This window comes from Hemitrygon akajei, chromosome 1 (genome assembly GCF_048418815.1).
Source record: "Hemitrygon akajei chromosome 1, sHemAka1.3, whole genome shotgun sequence".
NCBI classification, from domain to species: Eukaryota; Metazoa; Chordata; class Chondrichthyes; order Myliobatiformes; family Dasyatidae; genus Hemitrygon; species Hemitrygon akajei.
Window position 1 is genome coordinate 6977141 of NC_133124.1, and position 12867 is coordinate 6990007.

A 12867-nucleotide genomic window follows, 5' to 3' on the forward strand; every position below is an offset into this window, starting at 1 on the left:
TTGGCCTCCACGGCCACCTGTGGCAAAGAATTTCAGATCCACCACTCCCTAGCGAAAGAAATTCCTCCTCATCTCCATTCTAAAAAGGACACCCCTGTATTTTATAAGGCTGTGCCCCTCTGGTCTTAAGACTCCCCCGCTCTAGGAGGAAACATTCTCCCCACATCCACTCAATCCAGGCCTTTCAAGCCTGGTAAAATTGGATTTAAAACCATCACCCATTCAATCTGGAATTGCCAAATAAACCACAATGTTTGAGTCTTGGAGATCTATCTCCCACTCGGGCTGCAAAGCGCGGCTGACGTGTTCCCCGGGAGCCTAAGCAGATCCAAAGTGCGTCTCGGATTGGGTTCGAGGAGCTGGGCGGGGCTGGAGCGGATCGCTGCGAGTTCGGTTGTAAATAGAGCTGAGAAACTTTCATTAGAGACGGACACCGAGAGCAAGCGGGGCAGCTGGGGGACTGCGAGCACGTTTCCTTTCTGTGACAGAACGTAAGAAAGCGAAGCAGCGCTTCGAGATTGAGCGGCATAACGCAATGCTTGTTTTTAGAAATGCTGGCTTTAGATAGGGAGGCGTAAAAGGAGGATTGTATTTGTTTTTTAAAGGCATCGCTGTGGAAAAAATGCAGAGATTTAGAAAGCATAATATTTACGTCAGGATCAAGCGGTGCTGTGGAATTTATAGCTTGATAACAAAGTTAAACGTAAGATTCAATGAATTATGCATGAAATATTGAAGAGAATGGTCTGGGTCGGCCAGGCGCTGTGTTGTGTTGTGTGCGCGCTTGCTTTATTGTCCTTCGGGTCGGCATCGGGTCAGGAATTCTATTAACATTCCTGCCGATGTTTGAACGGAGCAAATGCAGCAAAGATTGAACGGCAAATACACCGGGATGTCTAACGAGGCGCGCTGCACAAAACCTTACTGTATCGCGGTTAATAAAGAACGGGAGTGATTATATCGACGGCGAATATTGATTTGGGGGTTTAATTGAGATTTGGCGAAGGACCACGCGGTGTGCGATTCTGTAGCCCTGTCTATGGAATTGGTGCGTTCTGTTGAGAGAGACATCGTATTTAAGCAAAATAATCGCTGAGATACTATGTTGCAATTTCATGTGAGGTGTCTGGTGTCGGCGTGGTAACTTATTGTGGCTGTTGGCGATGAGGCTTTCTCGTCTCTTCGCCAGGAAATACTCATACGCTGGGGCATATCAACTCGTTTTTTTTCCCTTCCTTCTCCCTCCCCACAAGGCGCAGCAGTCGGTCCCGGAGACTTCCTGGAAATGGAAGGAGCTGACAACGCGGTGCCGAGGAAAACTGCTGATCTTGAGCACATGGCCGAGGTTTTAATCACTGGCGAGCAATTAAGGTAAGGGGGCATCCAGCCACAGCCAGGCCTGTGGAAAGCGTCGGTATCACTTCCCTCTTCTAAAAAGAACAAGGAAAAGATTTTGGTTTTGACATGACAAACTTCTATTTATACACAAGCTGATTTTTTTTTTTGCTGCGTGAGTTTGTCCAGTTCGGTTAGGCTCAGAGCCGCAGTGTCCTTTTGTGGGGCGCGCTTGCGGTTCTTGGTGAAATTGTTGTCCACCGTTTCTGATTTTAACAGCGCTTTTTCAAAAGGGATTAGCTTTCAACTACCGAACGATTTTCTCGTCGCAATTAATTTATAGGAAGGATTTACGAAGGATTTATCTTTGCAAAGCAGAGTGATATTAATGTAAAGTAACTCAAAATGCTGGAGGAACTCAGCAGGTCAGGCAGCATTTGTGGAGTCGACCCTTCACGATTTGAATATAAATATTTGAGTGCTACTTTGGCAATAATTTTTATCGTGTGGAAATCATTCTCTCTTGAACCTGGCTCTTCTAATCAGAAGGGAACGTTCTTAATTAGTAGAAATGCTTGATGCATTTTTATTGCAGTTTTTACGAGTTTGTGAACATTGTATTTTGCTCCCTTTCAGTAATTCCAGAATTGCTGGAAACTAATGCTATTTGTAGCAGAATTCTAAAATTTGACCCTGCCTTAAAAATTGTGCTTAAGCTGCTGTAAAGTGAATGATTAAATATCTATCTAATTGGACAGTGCCACAGATTCTAGTTTTGTTTCATGTTCAACACACACAAAATCCTGGAGGAACTCAGCAGGTCAGGCAGCATCAGTGGAAATGAATAAACAGTCGACATTTGGCTCAATACATTAATGCAGTTACAAAGAAGGCATGCAATCTTAGTATATCACCAAAAGCACTCACAAATTTCTACAGGTGGAGAGCAGTCGAACTAACTGCATCACTGTCTGGTATGGGGTTTGGCCATTGCACAGGATCAAAATAAGCTGTGGAAAGTTGTGAACTCAAGTCAGTTCCATCATAGGCACTAGTGTCCCCAGCATCCAGGACATTTTCAAGGAGTGAAGCTTCAGAAAGGCAGTATCCATCATTAAGGACCCCCATCACCCAGGACATTGCTACCATCAGGGAGGTGGTAAAGGAGCTTGAAGACACAATCATTGATTGAGGAACAGTTTCTTCCCATACACCATCAGATTTCTGAATGGACAATGAACCCATGAACATGACCTCACTACTTCTTAAAGAATCTTTTTGTACCACTTATTTAATTTAACGTTGAAAAATATATACTTAAGTACAAACCCCATTTCCAGAAAAGTTGGGATATTTTCCAAAATGCAATAAAAACAAAAATCTGTGATATGTTAATTCACGTGAACCCTTATTTAACTGACAAAAGTACAAAGAAAAGATTTTAAATAATTTTACAGACCAACTTAATTGTATTTTGTAAATATACACAAATTTAGAATTTGATGGCTGCAACACACTCAACAAAAGTTGGGACAGAGTTAAAATAAAATTGAAAAGTACACAGAATATTCAAGTAACACCGGTTTGGAAGACTCCGCATTAAGCAGGCTAATTGGTAGCAGGTGAGGTATCATGACTGGGTATAAAAGTAGTGTCCATCAAAGGCTCAGTCTTTGCAAGCAAGGATGGGTCATGGCTCACCCCTTTGTGCCAAAATTCATGAGAGAATTGTTAGTCAGTTCAAAAGGAACACTTCCCAACGCAAGATTGCAGAGAATTTAGGTCTTTCAACATCTACAGTACATAATATTGTGAAAAGATTCAGAGAATTCGGAGACATCTCAGTGTGTAAAGGGCAAGGTGGGAAACCACTGTTGAATGCGCGTGATCTTCGGGCCCTCAGGCGGCACTGCCTAAGAAACTGTCATGCTACTGTGACAATTATAGCCACCTGGGCTTGGGAGTACTTCGGAAAACCATTGTCACTTAACACAGTCCGTCGCTGCATCCAGAAATGCAACTTGAAACTGTATTACGCAAGGAGGAAGCCATACATCAACTCTATGCAGAAACACCGGCGAGTTCTCTGGGCCCAAGCTCATCTCAGATGGACCGAAAGACTCTGAAACCGTGTGCTATGGTCAGATGAGTCCAATTTCAGCTAGTTTTCGGAAAAAAACAGGCGTCGAGTTCTCCATGCCAAAGATGAAAACAACCATCCTGATTGTTATCAGCGAAAGGTGCAAAAGCCAGCATCTGTGATGGTATGGGGGTGCATCAATGCCCACGGCATGGGTGAGTTGCATGTGTGTGAAGGTACCATTGACTCTGAGGCGTATATTAGGATTTTAGAGAGACATATATTACCATCAAGGCGAAGTCTTTTCCCGGGACGTCCATGCTTATTTCAGCAGGACAATGCCAGATCACATTCTGCACGGGCTACAACAGCGTGGCTTTGTAGACACATTGTGTGTGCTTGACTGGCCTGCTGCCAGTCCAGATCTATCTCCTATTGAAAATGTATGGTGCATCATGAAGAGGAGAATCAGACAATGGAGACCATGGACTGTTGAGCAGCTGAAGTCTTACATCAAGCAAGAATGGACAAAATTTCCATTTGCAAATCTACTACAATTAGTATCCTCAGTTCCAAAGCGATTAAAAAGTGTTACTAAAAGAAAAGGTGATGTAACACAATGGTAAACATGCCTCTGTACCAACTTTTGTTGAGTGTATTGCAGCCATCAAATTCTAAATTTGTGTATATTTACAAAATAAATTAAGTTGGTCAGTAAAACTATTGAAAATCTTTTCTTTGTACTTTTGTCAGTTAAATAAAGGTTCACGTGAATTAACATATCACAGATTTTTGTTTTATTGCATTTTGGAAAATATTCCAACTTTTCTGGAAATGGGGTTTGTAATTTACGGTTTTTGTTATTATGTGTTGCATTGTACTGCTGTGGCATTACAACAAATTTCATGACATAAGCCAGTGATATTAAGCCTGATTCTGAGAGTTCAGGCTGAGATCCTTCATCAGGACTGGAAAGGAGGGGGGAGGACACCAGAGTAAAAAGGTGGGGGAAGGAAAGGAGGACAAGGTGACAGGTGAAGCCAGGTGGGTGGGAAAGGTAAAGGATAGGAGAAGAGTGTGGACTATAGGAGAAAGTGGAGGAGGACGGGCACCCTTGGGATGGTGATAGGTATTTGAGGAGAAGTGGTAAAAGGTCAGAGTGGGGAATTGAAGAGGGAAGGGAAAAGAAAAAAAAATTGGAAGAAGAGATCAATATTCATGCCATCCTGGCATTTCCATAGATGCTGCCTGACCTGCTGAGTTCCTCCAACATTTTGTGTGAGTAGCTTTGGATTTCCAGCATCAGCAGAACCTCTTGTCTTTCTGTATCTAGTTAGTGCTTTCTATTCCGAGGTTCCATTTGGTCATCAGCTCCCCCAACTAAGTGGCAGCTCTAAAACTGTTATAAATCGCAACAGTGCAGGAACAGGCCCTTCAGCCCATCTAGTCTGAGCCAAACTATTATTCTGCCTAGTCCCATCAACCTGCACCCAGACCATAGCCCTCCATACCCCTTCCAACCATGTACCTGTCCAAATATCTCTTAAATGTTCAAATCGATCCCACGTCCACTACTTCCTCTGGTAGCTCATTCCACACTCTCACCACCCAATGAGTGGGGAAGTTTCCTCTTGTTCCCCTTGGACATTTCACCTTTCACCCTTAACTCCTGACCTCTAGTTCTAGTCTCACCCACCCTCAGTAGACAAAGTTAGATCTCAAATAAAGAGTAGGAATACAGGTGATTGTGAAATTAATGGAGCATTGCAAGAATCTTTCTGGTTGGAGGAATTCAACGGGTCAGACAGCATCTCTGGAAATGGATAAACGCCAACGGTTTGGGCTGAGAACTTCCTCTGACTGGAAAGAAAGGGGGAAGAAGCCAGAGTAGAAAGGTGAAGGGAGGGGAAGGAGCAGAAGCTGCCAATGAGTTTTGGTGGGTTGGATTTATTTAATTATTTAGAGGTGCCACGCAGAACAGGCCCTTCTGGTCCTTTGAGCCACGCCACCCCGCAACCTACCGATTTAAAACTAGCCTAATCGCAGGAAATTTTACGAAGATCAGTTAACCTACTAACTGGTATATCTTTGGACTCTGGGAGGAAACCAGAGCACCGGGAGGAAATTCATTAGGTCACAGGGAGAACATACAAACTCCTTACAGACAGTCCCAGAACTGACAAGCTACATCACTGTCTGGTATGGTGAGGGCTACTACACAGGACCGAAAGAAGCTGCAGATGATTGTAAATCTAGTCAGCTCCATCTTGGGTACTGGCCTACAAAGTACCCAGGACATCTTCAACGAACGGTGTCTCAGAAAGGCAGTGTCCATTATTAAGGACCTCCAGCACCCAGGGCATGGCCGTTTCTCACTGTTATCATCAGGTAGGAGGTATAGAAGCTTGAAGGCACACACACAGCGATTCAGGAACAGCTTCTTCCCCTCTGCCATCCGATTCCTAAATGGACATTGACCCCACCTCACTTTTTTAAATACATAGTATTTCTGTTTTTTTGCACGTTTTTTAATCTATTCAATATATGTATACTGTAATTGATTTACTTTTTCACGACACATGCCGGTGATAATAAATCTGATTCTGAAGTCGAATCTCCAATGCCCAGGTTGTAACAGTGTTGTGGTAACTGCTATGCTACCATGACACCCACTGGGTAGTATTAATAACCAATAGTAAGGTTAACTGTTCATCAAATGTCAAGAAAGCACATTAGTTTGAATCAGAGTTGGCTTACTTTCACTGACAAATGTGAAATTTGTTGTCTTGTGGCAGCAGTACAGTGAAAATGTACCAAGGATGTTGCCGGAACTTGAGCTGAATTATAAGGAAAGATGGAATAGGTCAGGACTTTATTCCTTGGAACGTAGAAGATGAAGAGGAGATTTTATAGAGGTATACAAAATTATGAGGGCTATAGATAGGGTAAATGTGAGCAGGCTTTTTCCACTGAGGTTGGGTGAAACTACTATCAGAAGTCATGGGTAAGAGATGAAAGGTGAAATGTTTTAAAGGGAACATGGTAGTGAGAGTGTGGAACGAGTGGTCCAAAGATATACCAAAGAGTCCAAAGGTATAGCAGTTAGTAGGTTAACTGATCTTTGTAAAACAAGTGGTTTTAAGAGAAGTTTGGATAGGTGTGGAGGGTTATGGTCTGCATGCATTTCAATGGGAAAAGGCAGTTTAAATGGTTTGGAATGGAATCGATGGGCTGAAGGACCTGATTTGGTGCTGTACTTTTCTGTGTCTTGGATGGTGAAGGTCTTTAATGATGAATGGCGCCTTCTTGTGGTTAATCGAGGATCAGGCAGTGGATTAATTAAGATATTTGTTTGTGAATGGGTCAGGCTTTATTGAGAGATACAGCATGGTAACGGGCCCATCTGGCTCAACCTACCCACGCTGCACCCATGTGATCCATTAACCTTCTAGCCCAAACATCTTTGGAAAGTGGGAGGAAACCCATGCAGTCTCGGAGAATGCATAAATCCTAACAGACAGCACCTGGAGGTCATGGTAAGGATGTACAAACTCCTTACAGATGGTGCTGGAAGTGAAGTGTGAACACTGACGCCCTGAACTGTTATTGAACCCGGTTCGGTGGCGCTGTAATAACACTACGCCAACCAATACACTACAGTGCCACCCCAGGGTCTGAGTAATGTTGTTGACAGAATGATTTTTGGCTCAAATGGGTTTCTAGAAGGAAATCTGCTAACTCACCCTCTCTAGTTCATATATCGCTCCAGACTCTCACACAGATACAGTGTGGGAACAGGCCCTTTGGACCATCAGGTCGGTCCTGGGAGTCAATCATACATCTGCACCAATTCCACACTAATCCCATTATTCTCATTTTCCCAACAACTCTTCCCAGATTCTACCCCTCACCCACACACTAGGGCAGGGGTTCCCAACCTTTTTTTATGCCGTGGACCACTACCATTAACCGATGGCCTGTGGACCCCCAGGTTGGGAACTCCTGCACTAATGGGAATTTACCCACTGACCAGCAGTGGTGCTTGATTACCACTCTTGAATCCCCTATCCAATGGATCCAGACTTTGCTTTGTCAATTAGGTGCGGTAGGCACCCCTAGTTCAAAAGAATTTGTGTTTGAACAACCTCTGGTCTTCAGGACTGGAGTGAGAGCAAGCCATTGACCCTGATGTGCTGCACAAAAAAGAAGCAGAGCTGTAACCAAATGGATCACACACAAAGTGCTGGAGGAACCCTGGAGATCAGGCAGCCTCTGTGCAGGGGAATAAGCAGTCCATGTATCAGGACTTGGCCCAAAACCTCGACTGTGTATTCCCCTCTTTCAGTGCTGCTTGACCTGCTGAGTTCCTCCAGCATTTTGTGTGTGTTGCTCTGGATTTCCAGCATCTGCAGAACATCTTGTGTTTGCAACCAATGGCAAAAGTATTTTTTTACCCATGTAAACTTTTTAAAGTTAATGACTGAAGATTGCAATGGCATTTTTAATACAGAACAGAACTCAGAACTCAGCAGGTCAGGCAGCATCTATGGAGGGGAATAAACAGTTGATATTTTTGGGCAAGACCCTTCAGGACTGGAATTAAAGGGGGAAGAAGCTGGAATAAGAAGGTGGGGAGGAGGGGAGGCATGCAAGTTGGCAGGTGATTGGTAAAACCAGGTTAAGGGGAAGGTATGTGTAGGGAGGAGGGATGAAGTAAGAAGCTGGGAGGTGACAGGTGGAAGAGGTAAAAGGCTGAAGAAGAAGGAATCTAACGAGAGGAGAAAGAAAGGGAAGGAGCAGGGGAACCAGGAGGAGGTGATGAGCAGGTAAGAAGAGAAGGGGTAATAGGGGAACTGGAATGGGGAATGGAAAAAGAGAGAAAGGGGGCGGAATACCACAAGTTAGAGAAATCAATTTCCATGCAGTCTGGTTGGAGACTACCCAGATGAAGTAGGAGGTGTTGCCCTTCCAGCCTGAGAGCACTCCCCATCCTCAGAATGGGAATTGGAAGTCAAATTGAAATGGTTGGCCTTGACCATGGGCAAATCTTGCCTTTTGCAGCATTCAGAGCAAAGGTGCTCGCCGAAGCGGTCTCCCAATCTACAAACGTATGTTGGGGTCACCGATGTAGAGGAGGTCACATGTTTCTAATGTAGAATTTGCTTTGAGATGTTCATCATTGACAACTAGAGACGTTCTGCAGTGAGACAAAGTTGCTTATGTTCAACCTGGCTCTGTCTCTGTGTAATTCAAGTGATATTGCTCCTGACTATAACAAGAGTATCCTATGACTTGCACTGAAAAGTGTCACGTTTTGCAGGAGAATGTTGAGTGTACAAATATTCCCCTGCCAAATTGGTGGTTATAAGAACCTGCAGACTAGCTTCACGTACTTTCAAATGGTCTATGGATAACGATCATTTGACTATCCAGTAGGTGAATGGGTGCAGACATGTGCTGGCAATAGCATTAAATTTAGATGTGAGGCCATTGGAAATTCGCCTGTCAACACTTAGCTTCTCTGCCAAGTTGGTGTTTGTATTTTACTCTCAACATTAACATTCTGAATATGACATTGTAAATCAAGTAAGGATCACTGGGCTGTTAGTCAGAGCAAAAAGCAGGAAACTGTGGGCAAAGCAAATTGTAATTTATTGGTATGTTCTAAAGAAGACGGTCATAATCACTGTTCTCTTTAAGCTGTGTGGGAGTGCAGCCACGCGGTAACTGAAATGCTCCTGCACACGTAACCTTTGTGGTCACACAGCTGGAATAAAACCAGATGAGAAGAAGTTTATGAAACGTGAACGGTTTTCTTGTACTGTATTTGATTGTACCCTTTTATAGCCGTGAGGTAATGTTACAGCTATATCAGACCCCACTTGGAGTACTGTGTTCAGTTCTGGTCACCTCACTACAGGAAGGATGTGGATACTATAGAGAGCGTGCAGAGGAGATTTACAAGGATGTTGCCTGGATTGGGGAGCATGCCTTATGAGAATAGGTTGAGCGACCTCGGCCTTTTCTCCTTGGAGCGACGGAGGATGAGAGGTGACCTGATAGAGGTGTATAAGATGATGAGAGGCTTTGATTGTGTGGATGACTAGGGGCTTTTTCTCAGGGCTGAAATGGCTATCATGAGCGGTCACAGTTTTAAGGTGCTTGGAAGTAGGTAGAAGGGGGATGTCAGAGGTAAGTTTTTCACACAGAGAGTGGTGGGTGCATGGAATGCACTGCCGGTGATGGTGGTAGAGGGGGATACAGTAGGGTCTTTTAAGAGACTCTAAGAAAGGTGCATGGAGCTTTAACTCGAGGGCTATGCGGTAGGGAAGTTCTACATGGTCGGCACAACATTGTGGGCCGAAGGGCCTGTCATGTGCTGAATATTTCCATGTTCTATATTCCTTCAATTAATAAATAATATCAAAAGTATGTAATTCTTCAATTTTTATACTAAATATTCATAGTATGAATATTTTACCAGTTTTCAGGCTGTGTTTAACATAAATAATTAAATATTTAGCTAAATAAATTGCTGTTCAGACCGATTGCTGATCTACAAAGCAGTAAAAATAAATTAGAGGGAACGTTGGATAACTTATCCTTACTTACCTCTTGGCATTGTAAGTCTCTGCTACACCCTCCCCAATACAACAAGGTCTTCCTGTAATGTAGCAATCAGTTACAGTATTTGAGCTGTGGTTTGAATAGCGCTCCACAGAGTAGTGGATAGCATGACAACTCTGTGTGTTGGAGTTCAACTCCAGCGCCGTCTGTAAGGAATTAGTATATGCTCCCCGTGAACGTGTGTTTCTGGGTGATTTGGTTTCCTATTCTCCGGTTAGGAGATTAATTGGTCATTGTAAACTGTCCTGTGAGAAGGCTACGGTTGCTGGGCGGTGCAGCTGATTGGTCCAGACGGGCCTGTTCAGCACTGTTTTTAAAATAACAAAGGCAAACGTAAAATAAAGTTCTAGAATAATCTTGCTGCTCTTGTATTCTTTGTTTTGGCTAAGATTTTTCACAAAAGCTTCTTACATTCATAAAATGATCTGTTTTTCTTTGAGGCAGAAGCTTCTAAATCTCTTTCTTCCTCCACACCATTCAATACATCCCCATTATCGTACATTCCCTTGTCTCCCAACATGCATTAGTTCGCAGTCCATTTGCCTTTTTTTTGCACAACTGATCTGTAACTTCTGTAGACTAAAGCTTTCCAATAGGGCGGTAGCGTAGCAGTTAGCGCAGTGCTTTAGGATGGGGGCTCAATTTCCACCACTGTCTGTAAGGAGTTTGCAATCTCTCCTTGTGACCACGTGGGTTTCTTTCAGGTACTCTTTCTCCACCACCCCCTAGGGATTGTGGGTATGCTGTGTTGGTTCCAGAATCGTGGTGACACTTGTGATCTGCTGTCAGTACAATCATTGCCGATTTGAATTGACACAGATGACGCATTTTGTCGTAAATGTGTATGTGAGAAATAAATCAAACTTTTAAATCTTTTCCTGACATCCGTACTACAGTGAGGCTATGTGTGAAAGATTGTATGGAGAGAAACAGCCAGAGAAGAGCTGTGCATCAGTTTAGCACCTAAGAAATGTGCCAGGTTGTTAAAAGCAGAATTGTGGAGACAATTATTGGTTAATTTCCAGGTTGAAGGATTGATGCTAATATTGTATTCTTTAAAAAGGAAAGAACTGCACAATTAGAATAACTTCAGTGGTCACTGGCCATAGAGCTGTAGCAACCCAGGTTCAATCCTGGTAAGCACGGTTAGTTAGATTCATTATGTAATTCAAGTTGAATTGCTCCTGACTATGAATCTCAGGGTTGTATGTTGTGAAGTATATGTACTTTGATAATAAATTTAGTTTGAGCTTTTGAACTTTGAATTCTTCAGTCATATGCAATGCTCCTTCATGCAGGTGTGGATGTTGTAGGGATTAAATACTGAGCCCCTTGGAACCTACTGGTCAGAATCATGATCACCGGCATATGTCATGAAACCTGTTAACTTTACAGCAGCAGTAAAATTAAATACATGATAGATATAGAGGACAAAAATCTGAGTTGTGTGTGTGTGTGTGTGTGTGTGTGTGTGTGTGTGTGTGTGTGTGTGTGTGTGTGTGTGTGTGTGTGTGTGTGTGTGTGTGTGTGTGTGTGTGTGTGTGTGTGTGTGTGTGTGTGTGTGTGTGTGTGTTAAAATAAGTAGTGCAAAAATAACAAACATAAAAATAGTGAGGTAGTGTTCATGGGTACAATGTCCATTTAGGAATTGGATGGCAGAGGGGAAGAAGCTGTTCCTGAATCACTGAGTGTGTGCTTTCAGGATCCTGTACCTCCTCCCTGACAGTAACAATGTGAAGAGGGCACGTCCTACACGGTGGTGATCCTAACAATGGACGCTGTCTTCCTCAGGTACTGCTCCTTGAAGATGTCTCAGATATTCATGATGGAGCTAACTAATTTTACAACTTTCTGCAGCTTACTTTGATCTTGTGCAGTAGTCCCCTTCCCATACTAGATAGTGATGTAGCCAGTCAGAATGCTCTCTATGGTACATTTAAAGTGTATCAAACCAAAGCTCCTCAAATTCCTGATGAAATACAGCTGCAGTCTTGCCTTCTTTGTAGCTGCATCAAAATGTTGTGCTCAGGTTAGGTCCCTCAGATATATCAACAGCCAGGAACTCTTGATCCCTCTGTGAGGGTTAGTTCATGTTCTCTCGTCTTGCCCTTTTTGAATTCCACAGTCAACTCTTTCTCTGCTGAAGTTACGTTGTTGCTGTGACACCACTCAACTAGCTGGTATTTCTCACTCCTGTACACCCTTTTGTCACCATCTGAAATTCTGCCAACAGCGGTTGTATCATCAACAAATTTATAGATGGCATCTGAGCTGCACCTAGCCATACAATAATCCAGAAAGGGTAGACTAGAAGAACACTACGGGTACACGAAGGGCAAGGAGGATGACTAAAGAACCAGCAGGGTGTGTCAGGCCAAAAAGGTATCATGGAGGTATGTGGAGACAAATAATACAGAAAAGATTCTTTCTGAATGGCCAGTTGAAAATCATATGATGGGGAAAAAAAGTTCAGAGTAAATTGTAGAGGACATCAGGTTTATGGAATATATACCCCAAGTTTGTTCACAGTAAAAATGAAACAAAATTGTGGAGGCTTGTTTTTCCATTTTTCCTGATTATAGGAGTGGTGCTAAAGGATTGGAGAATAGATATCTAGCTTACAAAAAGGTTTTATTTAAAAAAAACCGACAGGCCAGTCAGACTAACACATTTAAAATGCTGGAGGAGCTGAGCAGGTCAGGCAGCATCTATGGGCATTTCAGCCTGAAAACCGTCATAAGACAGTCAGGCTAATTTCAGAGGGAGACTAGTAATCTTGACCTTGCATATTGTCTGAGAAAGAGAGTGAACATAGGTTGCAGTGA

At 43.1% G+C, this 12867-nt stretch overlaps 1 protein-coding gene across 1 annotated transcript in view; it reads left to right on the forward strand.

Annotated features, from left to right (window-relative positions):
* Positions 1–356: 356 nt before the first annotated feature.
* Positions 357–12867, forward strand: part of deptor (DEP domain containing MTOR-interacting protein) — a 119498-nt gene continuing 106987 nt past the window's right edge. Inside the window, exons 1-2 of the mRNA XM_073028969.1 lie at positions 357–491; positions 1254–1371. Coding sequence (XP_072885070.1) covers positions 1286–1371 — 86 coding nt within the window. The 5' untranslated portion in view covers positions 357–491; positions 1254–1285. The remainder of the gene's footprint in view (positions 492–1253; positions 1372–12867) is intronic.